The sequence below is a fragment of the Pelobates fuscus genome, chromosome 13 (genome assembly GCF_036172605.1).
Source record: "Pelobates fuscus isolate aPelFus1 chromosome 13, aPelFus1.pri, whole genome shotgun sequence".
In the NCBI taxonomy this organism is placed as follows: Eukaryota; Metazoa; Chordata; class Amphibia; order Anura; family Pelobatidae; genus Pelobates; species Pelobates fuscus.
In genome coordinates this window covers 5,587,539-5,606,569 of record NC_086329.1, presented here as the reverse complement: position 1 = coordinate 5,606,569, position 19,031 = coordinate 5,587,539, and the positions used below count along the sequence as shown (strand labels likewise).

The 19,031-nt window shown below is 43.7% G+C and overlaps 1 protein-coding gene across 1 annotated transcript; it reads left to right on the top strand.

Annotated features, from left to right (window-relative positions):
- Positions 1 to 243: 243 nt before the first annotated feature.
- On the top strand, positions 244 to 13,136 carry FBXO33 (F-box protein 33). The gene is made up of 4 exons (XM_063439445.1): positions 244 to 725; positions 2,322 to 2,432; positions 7,746 to 8,431; positions 12,813 to 13,136. The coding sequence occupies exons 1-4, from the start codon at positions 244 to 246 to the stop codon at positions 13,082 to 13,084; spliced, it is 1,551 nt and encodes a 516-aa protein (XP_063295515.1). The 3' UTR covers positions 13,085 to 13,136.
- Positions 13,137 to 19,031: the final 5,895 nt, after the last annotated feature.

Here is a 19,031-nt window from a genome sequence, read left to right as displayed (position 1 = left end):
TGAGGAGGGGTGGAGTTTTCGCTGTGTGGGCTGCCCGGCTGTGTGTCCGCTCGCCCCGTGTCTCCCCTCCGGCGGCTGGCAGTGTGTCCGAGCTCGGCCGGTCTGTCAGTCCGTGCGGGCGGTGCGCGCGGCTCGGGTTCCCGCGCTGGCGGTGCGCAGTGGTCTCGCCTGGCTCGCGGTGCACTCTGGGAGGAGCTGGCTGGCTGGTTCGGTGGTTCGGTCAGTCGGTCGCTCGCTGCTCGGATGGCTCTGTGCGGGGATGTGGGAGCCTCGTCCCTCCCCAGCGAGCTCATCGTTCACATCTTCTCGTTCCTGCCGGCCCCGGACCGGCTGCGGGCCTCGGCCTGCTGCTCGCACTGGCGGGACTGCCTGTTCTACCCGGCGCTGTGGCCGGAGCTGCGGCTGAGCCTGCGGGTGGCGCTGTCCGAGCGGCCCCGCCTCGAGTTCCTCATGCGGAAGTGCGGCTGCTTCGTGCGCGAGCTCCGCGTGGAGTTTGCCGCCGATAACTACGTGTCAAGCTCCGCCTTCGACCCCGCCCCCGCGGAGCCCGGCCCCGCCTCCCCCGCCGCCGGCCCCGCCTCCTGCTGGTGCGAGGACCCCGCGGAGAGCCCGGAACTGCTCCCCGGGCCCCAGAGAGACTCCCAGCAATCCGCCCGCTGGCTGGGGGTCCTGAGAACCTACATGGAGCTGGTCCTGTGTGTGCTGAGCAGCATCCGGGGCAACAGGTGAGGGGCCACTTACCGCTACTACTGGGATACGGGGGGTACCTACCTATATAACCGGGGCAACAGGTGAGGGGGGCCACAGGGGATACTTACCGCTATAACCGGGGCCACAGGTGAGGGGGGGCCACGGGGGTACTTGCCGCTATAACCTGGGCAACAGGTGAGGGGGGCCACGGGGGTACCTACCGCTATTAATAACCGGGGCCACAGGGGTACCTACCGCTATAACAGGGGTACCTACCTCTAACAGACCGGAGCCACAGGGGTACCTACCGCTATTACTAACCTGCTGGGTAACAGGAACAGGTGAGGGGCCACAGGGGTACCTGCTGTTATTACTGGTCCACAGGGGGTACCTACCTCTAACTAACCAGGGCTACAGGGGTACCTGCCGCTATTACTAACCTGCTGGGTAACAGGAACAACAGGTGAGGGGCCTCGGGGGTACCTACCGCTATTACTGGGCCACAGGGGTACTTACTGCTATTACTAACCTGCTGGGTAACAGGAACAACGGGTGAGGGCCACAGGGGGTACCTACCGCTATTACTAACCGGGGCCACAGGGGTACCTACCGCTATTACTAACCGGGGCCACAGGGGTACCTACCGCTATTACTAACCGGGGCCACAGGGATACCTACCGCTATTACTAACCGGGGCCACAGGGGTACTTACCTCTATTACTGGATAGTAAGAAATTGTAACACAGGAAAACTTTGATATGTTATCGAATAATACTCTTTTAAACGATAAGGTACACTCTACACCCCATAGTCCCTACAGCTTAATGTATTATAACTACTCAATGTAGTTCTTATGGTACCATGAGTCTACGGTAGACATTTTCCAGTTTCCTGTTAAAGGGACACTATAGTCACCTGAACAACTTTAGCTTAATGAAGCAGTTTTGGTGTATAGAACATGCCCCTGCAGCCTCACTGCTCTATCCTCTGCCATTTAGGAGTTAAATCCCTTTGTTTATGAACCCTAGTCACACCTCCCTGCATGTGACTTGCACAGCCTTCCATAAACACTTCCTGTAAAGAGAGCCCTATTTAGGCTTTCCTTATTGCAAGTTCTGTTTAATTAAGATTTTCTTATCCCCTGCTATGTTAATAGCTTGCTAGACCCTGCAAGAGCCTCCTGTATGTGATTAAAGTTCAATTTAGAGATTGAGATACAATTATTTAAGGTAAATTACATCTGTTTGAAAGTGAAACCAGTTTTTTTTTCATGCAGGCTCTGTCAATCATAGCCAGGGGAGGTGTGGCTAGGGCTGCATAAACAGAAACAAAGTGATTTAACTCCTAAATGACAGTGAATTGAGCAGTGAAATTGCAGGGGAATGATCTATACACTAAAACTGCTTTATTTAGCTAAAGTAATTTAGGTGACTATAGTGTTCCTTTAAATGGTTTTGGAGTACTCCATGCCAGCTCTCATCTAGCTGCTCCCTGTAGGGACTTCCTCACCTCGCACATCCGTTCAAGTGAATCTGTCCAACCTTGCAAAGAAGGCATGTCGTGAATTTCTACAATGTGTTTTACCTGGGGAGCTGCGTTTTGCTAATTACACAATTTGCTTTATTTTATAGGAATCTTCAGAAACTTAGTCTTTTTGGCGACATCAGTATTTTGCAACAAAACGGCACTATTACAAAAGCCTACCTAAACAAGGTGGATCCAGGTGGCAAGAAAATCAGGCAGTAAGTATGGTGGCTTCCTTTACATTAATATTATCTTTATTATTATTATTATTATTATTATTGGTATTTATATAGCGCCAGCATAGCCCGTAGCGATTTACAATATTATGAGAGGGGGGATTTAACAATAAATGAGACAATTACAAAAACTTACAGGAACGATAGATTAAAGAGGACTGCTCAAACGAGCTTACAGTCTATTGGAGGTGGGGTATAAAACACAACAGGACAGGAGATAGCAATCAAATAAGGTGGGAGTGAAGCAGAGTTGGAGGAGAGAGTAAAGTGCTGCCCTTTAAGAGAGAGCAAGGGACATGTATGTGAGGTAGAGGTTACTCTGGGAGGCCATAAGCTTTCTTAAGGAGATGGGTTTTAAGGCACTTCTTAAAGGGTTGAAGACTAGGGGAGAGTCTGATGGCGGTAGGCAGGCTATTCCATAGGAAGAAGCCGCCCACGAGACGTCCTGCAAGCGTGAGTTGGCCGTACGGGTGCGAGCAGTGGACAGGAGAAGGTCACGGCAGAGCGGAGAGACCGAGAAGGGGCATACCTATGGATCTGTGAAGAGATATAGGACGGGCTAGAATTGGTCAATGCTTTATAGGTATTTATTAGCACTTTGAATTGACTCCTATAGGGTACAGGAAGCCAATGCAAGGACTGACAGAGGGGTGAGTTGTGAGAGGACCGACTAGAGAGGAAAATCAGTCTGGCGGCAGCATTGATTACAGATTGTAGTGGGGCAATACAACTTTTGGGAAGACCACTTAGGAAAGAGTTACAATAATCCATGCGAAAAATTACTAGAGCATGGACAAGCTTCTTGGTAGCGTCAGAATCAATTATAACGCCAAGACAGTGTGCTTGCAAGGATGGACTGATGTGGTTACCACTCACTGAGTAATGCTTTCCTATGGGGAGATCCTAATGCGAATGTAGCCATTGCCACGCATGCGCATTAGTTCTCACCCGTCGGTGGGGCGGAGCTGAGCCAGCGCCGAGGGACATCGGCGCTGGATCCAGGTAAGTGACTGAAGGGTTTATTAAACCCTTCAGCGCCGCGGGAGGGGGCCTTGGTTTCTGGCACTATAGTTTCCCTTCAATGGTTTCTTTTTTTAAAGCCCAAAGTTGAAATCGCTAGTAGAGAAATGCTTATATCCTAGCAATATGGGTGTCACAGTAATGAAGATGGGTAATTCTTAAATGCACAGAGCTTCAAAAGGTTTCCTAACCCTGTGTTGGGCCAGGATTTGACAAATCCCATGTTGCCATGGCGACTCACAATTTTGTCCTGGCGTGTACGATGGGTCAGCCCATTCCATTCTCCTCCTGTCTCAATCCCCGTGCAGCTCTCTGTCTGCCGGTGCGCTGGGAGGAAGTGGAGGGAACTGTAATCACTTCCTCCCGGCGCAGAGGCTGCGCAGGAACTGGTTGCTAGACCCCAGGAAAGACACCCTCCTACGTCCAAAAGATTTTATTTTTATTTCTTTGAGAGTGTGTATTTGACTGTGTGTGTCTCTGTCGAAGTGTATCAAATAAATACAGCTTAATATATATATACATATATATATTAAGCTGTAGTGGTTCTGGTGACTGTAGTGTTCCTTTAAGAATTGTATTTTTGTTGTTGAAAAAAACTGTCTCCTAGATTCAATGCAAATGTGTCAAGCCCTTTGTTAGGCATTAATGGCACAGTGCAGCACACGATGCAAATCACAAGGTGTCCTGAACATGCGCGCACACACGCATTTCATCATAGGACAACGCTAGAGTATAGGAAACATGTTCAATCTCTAGAACATCTCTACTGCACACCACTTATTCCTTCAGCAACTCTGTAGTTTCCCGTTAAAAACCTTTATATATTCAGCACATGCTAAATTATTGACAAAAACATGTTTTCCAGTGTACATTTTGAATCATGTGATATAAATCACAAACTTCTTAACTATTTCATAAAATATTTTACCTGGAATTTCTCTTACAAAAAAAAATGCTTGGTGTTTATTGACAAAACAATGCAGATGTTCACCCCAAACAAACAACAAATATGCAGGAAATGTTTAACTGATGACAGACAGACAGACAGAGATATACATTCCAGATACGTTCATGGGATACACAGACACTGAAACACACTGCCAGACATCCCCCATGCACAGACAGGCTTATTATTATTTATATAGCGCCAACAAATTCCGCAGCGCTTTACAGTGGGTGGACGAACAGACATGTAGTTGTAACCAGACAAGTTGGACAAACAGGAACAGAGTGGTTGAGGGCCCTGCTCAGTGAGTTTACATGCTAGAGGGAGTGGGGTATAGTGACACAGTAACAGAGGGATCGAGGGCCTGCTCATTGAGTTTACAAGTTAGAGGGAGTGGGGTATAGTGACACAGTAACAGAGGGATTGAGGCCCTGCTCGGTGAGTTTACATGTTAGAGGGGGTGGGGTATAGTGACAGTAACAGAGGAATTGAGGGCCCTGCTCAGTGAGTTTACATGCTAGAGGGAGTGGGGTATAGTGACAGTAACAGAGGGATTGAGGGCCCTGCTCAGTGAGTTTACATGTTTGAGAGAGTGGGGTATAGTGACGGTTACAGAGGGATTAAGGGCCTTGCTCAGTGAGTTTAAATGCTAGAGAGAGTGGGGTATAGTGACACAGTAACAGAGGGATTGAGGCCCTGCTCGGTGAGCTTACATGGTAGAGTGAGTGGGGTATAGTGACACAGTAACAGAGGGATTTAGGGCCTGCTCGGTGAGCTTACATGTTAGAGGGAGTGGGGTATAGTGACGCAGTAACAGAGGGATTGAGGGCCCTGCTCAGTGAGTTTACATGCTAGAGGGAGTGGGGTATAGTGACACAGTAACAGAGGGATTGAGGGCCCTGCTCAGTGAGTTTACATGCTAAAGGGAGTGGGGTATAGTGACACAGTAACAGAGGAATTGAGGGCCCTGCTCAGTGAGTTTACATGCTAGAGGGAGTGGGGTATAGTGACACAGTAACAGAGGATTTGAAGGCCCTGCTCAGTGAGTTTACATGCTAGAGGGAGTGGGGTATAGTGACACAAAAGGTAAGGATAGTATTAGACTAATGACAGTTGCAAGAGAGGAATCCCACATACAATCACACATTAACTGCCATAGTAACCACATATACTGCTAGACACCAAAACCGCAGAAATAGTCTGAGAGTCACTGCATTCTCTGCCAATAACTGCACTTGACCCCTGGTATGGTGTAAGGCAAAGTGTAACTCTATCTCCATGCAGTCACTGCGTTCTCTGCCAATAACTGCACTCGATCCTTGGTATGGTGTAAGGCAAAGTGTAACTATCTCCATGCAGTCACTGCGTTCTCTGCCAATAACTGCACTTGATCCCTGGTATGGTGTAAGGCAGAGTGTAACTCTATCTCCATGCAGTCACTGCGTTCTCTGCCAATAACTGCACTCGATCCCTGGTATGGTGTAAGGCAGAGTGTAACTCTATCTCCAAACAGTCACTGCGTTCTCTGCCAATAACTGCACTCGATCCCTGGTATGGTGTAAGGCATAGTGTAACTCTATCTCCAAACAGTCACTGCGTTCTCTGCCAATAACTGCACTCGATCCCTGGTATGGTGTAAGGCAGAGTGTAACTCTATCTCCATGCAGTCACTGCGTTCTCTGCCAATAACTGCACTCGATCCCTGGTATGGTGTAAGGCAGAGTGTAACTCTATCTCCAAACAGTCACTGCGTTCTCTGCCAATAACTGCACTCGATCCCTGGTATGGTGTAAGGCAGAGTGTAACTCTATCTCCAAACAGTCACTGCGTTCTCTGCCAATAACTGCACTCGATCCCTGGTATGGTGTAAGGCAGAGTGTAACTCTATCTCCAAACAGTCACTGCGTTCTCTGCCAATAACTGCACTCGATCCCTGGTATGGTGTAAGGCATAGTGTAACTCTATCTCCAAACAGTCACTGCGTTCTCTGCCAATAACTGCACTCGATCCCTGGTATGGTGTAAGGCATAGTGTAACTCTATCTCCATGCAGTCACTGCGTTCTCTGCCAATAACTGCACTCGATCCCTGGTATGGTGTAAGGCATAGTGTAACTCTATCTCCAAACAGTCACTGCGTTCTCTGCCAATAACTGCACTCGATCCCTAGTATGGTGTAAGGCATAGTGTAACTCTATCTCCGAACAGTCACTGCGTTCTCTGCCAATAACTGCACTCGATCCTTGGTATGGTGTAAGGCATAGTGTAACTCTATCTCCATACAGTCACTGCGTGCTCTCCCAATAATTGGGTGTGTGTTGGCAATTCTAATAACTTTGTCTTTTCTGTGTTACATTGACACTAGAAAATAGAAAAGCGCTCGCAATACGTATTAAAATCTATTCATATCATGATAAATCACACTTCACCATTGCCCTTATCAGATGCACTAACATTTTAGACCTCCATTACAAGTACACACTATTGTATGTTAATCATGGATTTAATTACTATAAAATATTTATCGTTTTTGTTACATTCTATCTGTTCGTTTGCCAACTGCATGAATTAATAAAGTAGCTTCTCCCTGATTTCTATTGGCCCTGGCACTCTAACCAGCAGAATGCCGCCATAGAGGACTTATATCTGTGAAATTGTCAGGATCCTATCTGGTCCCCACCAGCATATTCAACCTGAAAGTGAGGGGAAATTGCACTTACTTGCCCCATTAAAAAAATATTAAAAATCTCCAGGCTGAAGTGTCCTGCATGCACACTGTACTTGCCTAGGTACCCAGTAAAGCAAATTTAGAATTGAGACTCAAAGCCTTCTCTTATAAATTGACTCTAAAAGTTAAACTCTGTGATCTTGAGCATTACATTTTCGAAGTCCAAGGAACAAAAATGTGCAAAATGTCTAGAGCACAATACAAGCTATATGTACATATTTAAAGATCCGTGTTTGGCCCAAGGAGCTAGTCTGCAACTGTATAACCAAAATGTTTCATTCACCAGGACACAAAGATCGCCGTCGTAGTTAAACCAAGTAAAATAAAATGGACAAATGTATTCATACTTACCGTAGTTTTCTTTTCCTGGCTATTAATCGTGGCAGCATATACAAACACAACAGTTTATATATGCTGCCATGATTAGCTAGGAAAAGTAATAAACATGGGATCTGGCAATACCAATACATAGAGGTAAGCATGCAAAAAAGTCAATTAAATATGGTCAAGTAACCAATTTTACAATTATTTGAACACTTGAGATGGACTGGCTCATATATATTGAAAATTAATTTCTTACTTTTTTTTTCTTTTGTTTATTAGGATTCAGCAGCTTTTTGTGGAGATACTGGCAAACAGTAGACAATTAAAGTGGCTTTCCTGTGGGTTCATGTTGGAGATAGTCACACCGACCTCTTTGTCTTCACTAACCAATCCAGTGGCAAACACCATTGAACATCTAAGTTTACTGGATAATCACAGTCCTGCGAGCACCACCTTAATAACCGCCATTGAATTGGAGCGCTTTGTTCATCTGCGTTCCCTTGCATTAGACTTTTGTGACTTTACAGCAGAAATGGCGAGAGTGTTGGCCAACAATAACCATGTGCCTTTGCATAGACTATCTCTTCTGGTCCACCACACTTCACTGAAGACTAAGACCTTGAACAAAATGCCTGAAGACGAGGATTGGAAGGCCCTCACTCGAAATAGCGCCAATCTCCGTGTCTACATGATGGCATTCGATGTCAAGAGCGATGATATGCTTAGAATCCTGAAGCCTAGTATACCACTGGAGAGAATTCACTTTGATAGCTACCTGACCTACGTATCTGGAGCAGTTGTTGATCTCATAACCAGACAATATGATACATTCCTAACTCACTTCATCTTGATGAACGATGTCAACGATATGTCTGGATTTCCGGACCTCAGTGAAAATAGAAATGAAGATCCTTTGGTTCTCTTGGCTTGGAGGTGCATGCGGCTCTCCCTTCTGGCAATTCATGGTAAGTAAATATCTGCAAAACTTTTCAGTCTTTTTTATTTATTTATTTATTTTTAATTTTATTTTGTCTCCAAAAGAAACACGGAAGACATTACAAAGGATGTACATATTGGCATACACAATAAAAATACAGAGTTGGGTAATAATAAAACAAAGTGTAAGGTATCAGACATCGGAGGGGGGTATACATTGACCATCTATGTCACAAGTTTTTAGCGGCTATAAAGCTTCCAAGTTGCCCTTGGTGGGGGAGCGGTGTATGGTCTAGGTAGCTAAAGATGGCGATACAGAGCACAACTCATAGTATAGGAGATTTTACCAGGTATGTATACATGCCAAGATTGAGATAACAATATGAGTAACAATCTGTCCCTGTCTTTCGAGGGTTTTGGAAGTAATGGGAAAATACCAAGAGGAGGGATGTGAGAGAGTCAAGGAGAAAGGGGGAGATAAGACAGGTGGGAGGAGTCTCTGGACAGTGCCGTACAGTGGAGTATCTATAGGTCCTCTAGGGGAGGAGGTGAGCGCAGGGGGTGTTTCCCATCAGACATTCACATAGCTTTCCCAGGGTTCCTAGACTTTAGTGAAGGTCTTCATGGACCCTCGGACCCGGGCCATTAGTTTGTCCATGATGAATTGTTCTTTAATTTTAAGAATAACTGTATTCATGGGAGGGGTAGTGGATTTCAGCCAGTCTTGAGCGAAGGCCCACCTAGCGGCTAGCGTAATTTTGTTAAGTTGCTGCTCCACCCTGGTCCAGTTGTTAAGTGGCTTAGTGAGCAGGAAAGCCCATTGGTTCAGGTCTATATGTTTAGGGAAAATTTGGGATATGAGTGCCTCCAGTCAAAATTTAGAGACTTTCAGGCAGCTCCACTACATGTGTATAGGTTCCCTTAGACCCGCAGTCTCTCCAACATAGACATAGTGAAGGTCACCCCAGGCTTTAGCATTGGAGCAGAGGTGGGAGTAGAGTCGAGTGATCATGCCTTTTTGTTAGATTTCAGCATTCCATATGTTTGGGCTTGTGCTGCTGTTCTAACGGCGGATTGGCCTGCAAAGTTACGAATTTGGAGATATCTAAAGAAGTCAGCTGGAGTCAGGGTAGTTCTGCAATGCAGTTCTGAGAAAGTCACTATGGCTCCGCTGTGGTATAGGTGATATAATCTCTGCAGCCCCGCATTTTCCATGCCTCTAAAGTCTCTGGCCCTCATGGCTGGGACAAAGGCCCTGTTGCGGTATATAGGGGTAAGCGGTGAAGGGGAGATCAGCCCGAATTTATGTACCAATTTATCCAAAATCTGGATAAAGTTGGTTACGGATGGACAGTCTGTTCACAAGAGAATTGAGGAAGGTCTGATCCCATCAATAGGGATTCCAGATCTACCTATCGCCTGCTGTCAGGGGGGAGTGCCAGAGGGTTATTTGCATCAGTTGGGCCAATAGGTAGTTAAAGTGGAGGTGGGGTAGACCAAATGCCCCTCTGGTTTTTGGCCTATAGAGTGTGTTGCCAGAGACTCTGTCTTTTGTCGTGGCATATGAAACTGCCTATTGCTTTCTGGAAGGGGGGCTAGGTCATGATTTTATATAGGGAGAGGTAGAGCCTGAAAGAGGAAAAGTATTCAAGGGAGAATGTTCATCCTGATGGAGTGAATTCTGCCTGTCCAGGATAGAGGTTTGTCTGCCCAAGTCTCCATATCGGAGATCAATGTGTTTATCATGGGTGTGTAGTCCAATTGATGAAGTTGAGCAGGATTGGAGTGTGTGTATGGGTGCAGAGTGTGTGTATGGGTGCAGAGTGTGTGTATGGGTGCAGAGTGTGTGTATGGGTGCAGAGTGTGAATGCAGTGTGTATATGAATGCAGTGTGAGTGCAGTGTGTGTGTGTGAATGCAGTGTGTATATGAATGCAGTGTGTGTGTGTGTGATGCAGAGCCTTGGTGGGGGGTAGGCATTTTAATATATTTTTTTATTATTATTATTTTAATTTTTTTGTTATATATTTTTTTTTTTTATTATTATATTATTATTATTTTAATTTTTTTTGTTAAATAATTTTTTTTATTACTATTTTTATTATTGTATATTTATTTTTTTTTTTTATATTATTAATTAATTTATTTTTATTACTATGATAAATTTTTTTTGTCCCCCCTCCCTGCTTGCTAGCGTGCCAGGGAGGGGGGCTCCTTCCCTGGTGGTCCAGTGGGATTGGTAGTTCAGTGGGGGGGGGAGGGGGGCTGCAGAGATGTTACTTACCTCTCCTGCAGCTCCTGTCAGCTCTCTCCTCCTCCGCGCCGTCCGTTCAGCTCTTCTGTCAGCTCACACTGTAAGTCTCACGAGAGCCGCGGCTCTCGCGAGATTTACACTGGGAGCTGACCGAGGTGCTGAACGGACGGCACGGAGGAGGATAATGCTGACAGGAGCTGCAGGAGAGGTAAGTAAGAGCTCTGCAGCCCCCACAGCCCCAGTCTGTATTATGGCAATGCAAATAGCCATAATACAGACTATTGACTCGAGTATAAGCCTAGTTGGGGGTTTTCAGCACAAAAAATGTGCTGAAAAACTCTGCTTATACTCGAGTATATACGGTAATGGATGTGTATGAAGTTTAGATGTGATAGGAGCTTTCTATTTGCGCCATGTCCGCCGCCGAGAGAACTATGGGGAGAGCGCTGGATTTGCTCATGTTCACCGTGTAGCCTGATATGGCCACGAAAGAGGTGAGGAGTGGAATTGGGGCCTGCATGGTGCCAGGTTGGTCAATGTGAGGAGTACATTGTCTGTGTAAACCGATACCAGGAACTGTTGGTTCCCTATGCTTGCTCCATGGACTTGGGGATAAAAACCCCTTCAGCAGCTTACCTTATTCCAGCACCGGGCTCCCTCGGCCCTGGTGACCTCTACTCCCCCGCCGACGTCAGCGGAGCCGAATGCGCATGCGCAGCAAGTGCCGCACACGCGATCAAAGTGTCCATAGGAAAGTATTTATCAATGCTTTCCTATGGACGTTCTGCGCGATGGAGGCATAATATTCCTCCAGTGTTGCAGATGCGCCTCTAGTGGCTGTCAGGAAGACAACCACTAGAGGCTGGATTAACCCCAAATGTAAACATAGTAGTTTCTCTGAAACTGCTATGTTTGTATCTGAAGGGTTAAAACCTGAGGGAACTGGCACCCAGACCACTTCATTGAGCTGAAGTGGTCTGGGTGACTATAGTGTCCCTTTAAAGCGAAACTCCATGCACCATAACCACTTCAGGATGTCTGCCAGCGTATCATTAGGAGTTAAACCATTAACAAACAGTTTAACCCCAAATCCTCTCTCTAGTGCCGTTTTAGCTCTGCACCCTCCACATCCACTTTTCTGTTCTTTTGAAAATGGGAAACCTTGGACAGAGGCCCTGCTGATTGTCTTAGAGTCTCAAATAACGCTTTAAACCAGTCACATTGAAGAAACCGCTTGAGAAACATGCTTAGTTTTTCTTAAGCCGTATTTGAATGGGGAGCTGACACTCTAAGCCAATCAGCAGTGAGACTGTCTGATCCCAGAGAAATCCCAGCACACAAGTGCTCAATGTACGGCAGTTTTATTGGATCTTTGTGTGCAACAGCAACTTTTCGACCTCACACTGAGGTCCTCAATGTCGACACATTGCTGTTATAAACGGAGATCCAATAAAACTGCCAAACGTTGAGCCCTTGTGTGCGGAGACTTATTCCGGATTTTTGTTAGTGTCCCTTTAAAGTATGTCTATTTGAAGCCTCCAATGACAAAATCCAACAAGCTACTTTAAGTAATAAAATTAGTCTCAGGGCAAGGCTTTGTTTATTACATTTTGTTAAACGTATGAATAAGATACATAGCGGATTTAACCCATATAGTGGCTAGATCAGGGCTTTAATATTTCCATTTGCCACTAGCAATTGGCAAATAAAAATGTGGACCTATAGAATAGAAGTTCACCCTTCATGAGTGCTCCATGTACTCTCTAGCTTTGAAATGGCAAGTGACTTCTAAAGCTTGGCTAGTACTTAGGGCTTAACATTTTGACTTTCATAACTTTAATCAGTGAAATAGTTTGAAATGATCCACTAAAACTTAAATGAAAATGTTCCCAAACTATACGTTGGATCTTCAGGATTTGTGTTTTTCACTTTCATCATGTTAGGTGTTGCTGCTTTAAACATCACTTGTCCTAATCGCAGCAGAAATCTAAATGCCTTGCATTGCTTTAACCCCTTAAGGACACATGACGTGTGTGACACGTCATAATTCCCTTTTATTCCAGAAGTTTGGTCTTTAAGGGGTTAATAACCTGTTTGGCACCGACTTTTTCTGCCCTGACAAACCTTTGTTTTTTTTTTTTTCTTCTCATTATTCAGGTTATACGGTTTGGGCGCACAACCTAATAGCAATTGCTCGCCTGCGAGGGCCTGATCTCAAGATGCTGGAAGTGACAGAAGAAAGCATAGACTTTGACCAAAGTGAGCTCGCTGATCAAGATGTGGATCCGGTGCATAATCTCATAGAGCAGGTGTCAATTGGACTTGCTCGACCATGGCGTGCCGTGATGGACATCGAGCTGCTTAGCGTATTCACAGAACCTGCCCGCCACTTTTACAGAGAGATGCAAAACTTCAGCGAAGGCATTTAGCTATTTCCCCAACTTTTTCCTTTTTTTTTTTTTTTTTTTTTCCCCTTTTCTTTTTCCTTTTTTTTTTTTTTTTTTAATTTTTTTAAATGTTTTTTTTTTTTTCTTCCTAGCAATTTTTCCTGTGGTTACATATGCAAATAGGGTTATTTTTCAGGTTTTTTTTTTTTTTGTTTTTTCTTAGTAGTGTGAATTAACCTTTTTGTGCTGTGTTTAATCAGTATTAGCTATATAAAATTGTGTGTATCTACTTCTTGATCAAAACAAACTAGGAAAAAGTTGGGTATTGGTTTAGAAGTTGGGAAGCGTCTGCCATCTTTTTGGGGCTTTCGCAGTTTGAAGTATTTCTCGTGGGCGCCCTAACGCAGCAGCCTGTGGTATAGAGCATCCGTTCTTCTACTCTGGAAGCCTGTATGGATAAGCTGCACCCGAAAATGGTGCAGCTAAGATTGAGAGCACTTACCTAAAGGATTTATTCATTTTATTGTCTACGTGCTATAAGTTGCGTTGCCTTTCTGGAGACCAATAAATAGGTTTTATCCAAGAGAAACCTATAATGTGCAGGGACTCTTGAAATGTGTTCGGTCTCTAAATTGAGGATACTTGAAAAAAACAGAGAGGTTGAGTGTTTAGTTTTTTTTTGTTTTTTTTTTATATATATATAAATATATATATATATATATATGGTGCAAAGATAATGAGAATTATGTTGCGCCCATGGAGACTTCTTGGGCCCTTCTTCACTGAAAACAAAATGTTTTGCAGGCGTTCATAAGGCCTGCACGTGGAGAATGGTCCGTTATCAGATGCTTAGGAGAACATACAAAGTTGTTTTTTTTTTTTCTCAGGTTGCGAAATACCCTTCGTACGTGCATTTTTTTTTTTTTTTACCAAGTAAATATGCATTCGTGTGCTTTTTATCTGTACGTGTTGAGTGCTTTTGCTCAGGATCCAAATCATTATTTTTTTAAATATCTGTATCCCTGTGGGTATGTATACAATGCACAGTTATGTATTTTACAGACTTGCTTTTTACTTGGTAAAGAAGAAAACGTTGCAGATTTCTGAGGACAAATATGACTAAAAAGGCAACTCGGCGGAAAACTAGAATTCCAATCAAGTACTTTGATTCTTTGTATTGTTACAACTTTAAGGTCTTCGTGTGAATAATTAGCCTCTCTATGTGCAACTCTGTGGCACTCCAATCTTCTTATTTTTTCCCTTCAACTCAACTTCCAGAGCATGACGTTTTTTTGTTTCCGCTCCCTGAAATAGATTTAGGTTGTCTTGGCTTTCTTCTTATAAAAGAGAAAAGAGACTTCACTTTTGGGGAGCAAACTTACCAGAGCTAAGTATTGATACATGTGTAAGCAAACTTTTCCTTATCCTTTTTTTTTTTTTTTCCTTTCCTTTTGTTTTTTTGTTTCAGTCTTCTTTTAGTCATGAGATCCCTGGCAATTGAGTCACTGGATTTTCTCTGTCAGCACCTGTTTCAGCTGCCAAAGAATAGATTAAAATAATGAATGAAGTGCCCACATCCTGGCAGGGCCCGGTCACCACCAGACCGGCAAGAGCGCTGCTAGATTGTAATTTGAAAAAGGAAAAAAAAAAACCACAAAAGGTTGGAATATAACCTGCAGTACGCAGCTGTGCTGTGACTCTGTCACAACCTCAGAACCTACACTAACATGCACCTGTTTCACTGTGACTAGAGAATGTAAAGAGAGAGAACGATATACAAGCTTGTTCGATCACTGGTGGAAGCTGCTAGAATGCAATGATAAAACATTCCATGACGTTTGTTTTAATACCTTGTTATATCTGAGCGGCTTTAAAAGCCGATTTAACTGTTTCAGGGCAACCGCGGTACGGACGTGGTCTCTGTGAGACTTCCATCTGAACCCAGTTTTAAGTGGTACGAATGTTGTGCATTTAATGATAAAAAAAAAGGACAGTCTGCAATAATAACAAGCTAGTGGCCATCACGGGTGCCCAGCAGTGCTGAGACCTGGCTACTCCACTGTACGCTTTGGAAATCCATTTATGCAACAGATGTCCGGATATGATTCTATTTATGGAAAAAAAATAGTTTATATGTGTTTTACAAATGGTTTTACCATCTTATATTTAAAATATGACCTTTGACAGGTGTGCGCTGTTTTGTCTCCAGTGAGCACATACCATGCAGATTTTATATGTACATCAGTATAGAGGATCCACCGGCACAGTGCGTGGGGATTAACACGCCAGATGTGGTGATATTTTATCTTAGAAATGCGATCGGATAAAATGGGGTAGGGGGGGAAACAGAACTGACAAATATGAGGAAACCAGCCGAAATGTTTGAAATGACTGTTTGGTTTATGTTAAATGTTTAATCTTTTAATCAATGAATAAAGCATTAAAAAGACTGTTACTGCCTTCTCTCTGTTATTTCAAGACACTAGCCCATTGCGGTTTAAAGCAGTCATTCTGAATGTAGAAAACGCTTGTAGGCATGGTTCAAACAAGGGCAAACCTACCTGCGATCCCACAAGGCCACGTTTTCCCTTCAATGGAGGAAGAAGCGCCCTGAAGTCCTGGATGGGGGGGAGGACTTGGACGTGGGGCGGGGGGTGCTGCCACTGGTTATCTCTCTAGCATGCTGTGCGTACTGATGAACGATGCCATTTTATGCACAGATTTAACATTACCCAGCCTAGAGCTTGCATAACTCTGTAACCTCTGTCGTAAAGTAATCCCAGTCTACGTGCGCCGTGTTTCTTACTGAAACATTACACAGTCAGACTCCAAACACCATGACCAGCTCAAATCACTCAAGTGGTCATGGTCCTTGGAGTAACCCTTTCAAATTCTGTAGTAGATTTAATTTAAACATTACTTATTTTTTATTATAAAAATTTTAAACGTGCTATATTAGGTTACGTAAATGTATGGGTTATTTAAAATCCAATATTTTATTTATATTTTAAGTGCAATTAGAGTTGTAATGTGCTGATGCTACTATGTGACTTTATTGACTGTCAGCACTTTTCCCTGAAGAGGTCATTGAGACGTTACAGGAGCATAACTTTACATCAGTTAATGTCACCGGTCCCTCCCAGAGTCAGCAGGATCTATATGTCCAGGATTCTTTCTATTGTGTGCCAACAGTCTGTTTAGTGATTATCCTTTACTCGACCACAGCACGGCCGTACTGGTGAGTCGGCTTTTTTTCCCTTTGTCTATAGAAGGTTGGTATTCTTGTTGTAAGCAAACGCTTCTATTGCTCCCATCACTTGTAGCTGGTTCGCATTATTCTAGCGGTTTCCTCTCGGGGGATACCACGTGTCTTGCCACTCAGTGGATTATTCATTATTTAGCAAAGTGATGAGATTTTTATGCATTTTAATTTTAGCTTTCTATAATTTTCCCCTTTATTGTATTTTTGATTGCCATTTTGAAGTTTTATAGTAGTAGCTAGTGAGATTTTACTAAAATACATTTACTCAATCAAAAAAGTGTCCTGAAGGTGCTGTTCATCAGTATTGTTTTGACACCTATCCGGTCATGGGCCTTAAAGGGACACTAAGCACCAAAATAACTTTATCTTAATGAAGCCACTTTTGTGCATGTGACTTGCATCTCCCTACACACTTTGTGAATAGGAGTCTAAATTTTAGTTTATATTTTTTTAGTTTCCCTTATTCAGTGTCTTAATTTATAATTCCTTATTTCATAATCTAATGGCTCACTAGAGTCTGCAGCAGCCTCGTGTGTGTGTGTTTTTAATTAACTGTGCAGGACATAATTTCGAAGTCAAGGAAGGTCTGATGGAATTTTTTTTTTTTTTAAATGTTCTTTCCCTGTTGGCTATGTGAGCCTCTGCCAGGAAAGGTCTTGCTAGGGCTGCATAAACAAAGTCATTTAACTAAATGGCAGAGACTTGAGCAGTGAGATTGCAGGGGCATCATCTACACACCTAAATGTTTCGCTAAGCTGTAGTTGTTTTGGTGCTAGAGTATCCCGTTGTTTATCTTGTAGTCCTGTGACTATAAGATATACGAGTAGCTTGTATCTTTGGTAAAGTAACGCCACATGCCTCTGTGCTGTACAATAGCTCAATATGTGTACCCAGGATATACTTGAAACCGAGAGAAATCTCAATGTATGTTTCCTGGTAAAATATTTTATAAATAATAAATGTGTTCTAGCTATAATGCATGCCGTACAGTGCATTGTAAAGTGCTGGACTTCATGGGCAGATATTAAGCTATGTTTGCCAAATACCCCAGAGAGACTGTTGGCTTGGTACCCATTGATGGCTATAAAATTACCAACAACATTGTCTCCATCACAACTGCATGTTCTACCAGCTGCTCATGATGGCACTACTAATTTAAAGGTAAAGAAATCTGTTATTATGAAGAGTTCTGTATGTCTCCAGGTAAATCAGTCCCTGGGCGGCCTAAAGAGAGATCCTGAAATATTATAAAGCTACACTTCTGTTATCTTTTCCAGCTCTATGGATCTACTCGGTGACTCCTGCCTTAATCTCAGTAGGTTTTAAACCAGAGCTGACTGAAATTATAGTTACTGGCACATTCTCCTAAATGGAAAGAGGAAAGAAGCTCCCTATTTTTCTTACTTTAAAGTATTGCATGTTAGCAGAATGATGCAGTCCCTGTATATATTATTTTGGTAGCATAAGCCTCATCCTCTGAATGTACCAGGATGTGGAGTTTCAGATGTGTAAGTTTATTTTTTGGTTTTATTGCTCATGGCAGTGCTACAGCGAAGGCAGCCTGAATGCAGCATCAATAAGACCCCCAGACAAATAAAATACTGACCTTTGTCTTTCCGCAGAACGTGACATTTGTGAATGATGTGGTCACAGAATAAGGTAGAGGATAAAAACGCATATTTCATGAAGGTAAAATGATTAGAGGGTAAGCTAAAGCTCTGTACAGTGACTCGTAGTGGGTAATGTAAGGATGTTTGGATATTGCAATTCCTGTGATCAAAATCTTGCCCATACTATGTCTAACCAGCTCCAGTGCAACCGATATCCAACCTTGTCCTGGAGGGTTCAGGACAATTCCTATCCTGCTTAGCTTGGAGACTGGGAATATAGGTCACGGGGCAAAGTTGGCAATTACGGTAAAACATGAGCATTAGGCAGAGTAGTCAACTGGCCCGATTTACAGCTTTGGTGGGTTGATGGGGAGATAAGTGCCAGGAGCCTTGGCCAGCATCCTCTGTAGACCAGTCAGCCTCCTGTGTTTGATATCAGAGCGGCAGGAACAGTTATAGAGGTTGTAAAACTCAGTGCAGTCCCAGCTCTCTGTGTCTTTCCCTTTAATCCTGGGTTTAACTACTGTTAAAAAATTAATGAACACCCCATGTACTGCAATACTCAATCACTATAATTCTAAAATCCACTTATACCACGACTATAATCCCTCCTCCTGCTGGACCCCTTCAGCCACTTACCTTAATCCAGCTCCTGGCAACCTGGGCAGGGGGAGGAGAGGTCACCAGCGCCGACGTCTGCTCCAAATGCACATGCGTGCGCATTCAAATCGCCCATAGGAATTCATTACTCAATGCTTTCCTATGGACATCGAACGTGAGTTCAATGCGATTTTCACACTGAGAACTGCTGAAGCGGACTCTAGTGGCTGTCGGGGAGACAGCCACTAGAGGCTGGATTAACACTCAATGTAAACATAGCAGTTTCTTTAAAACTGCTATGTTTACAGCTGCATGATTAAAACTAGGGGGACCTGGCACCCAGACCACTTCATTGAGCTGAAGTGGTCTGAGTGCCTATAGTGGTCCTTTAACCCCTTAAGGACACATGACATGTCATGATTCCCTTTTATTCCATAAGTTTGGTCCTTAAGGGGTTAATACTCTTAACACCCCATGTATTCTAAGTCTGACATTAACCCTTTCTAAACTGCACCCC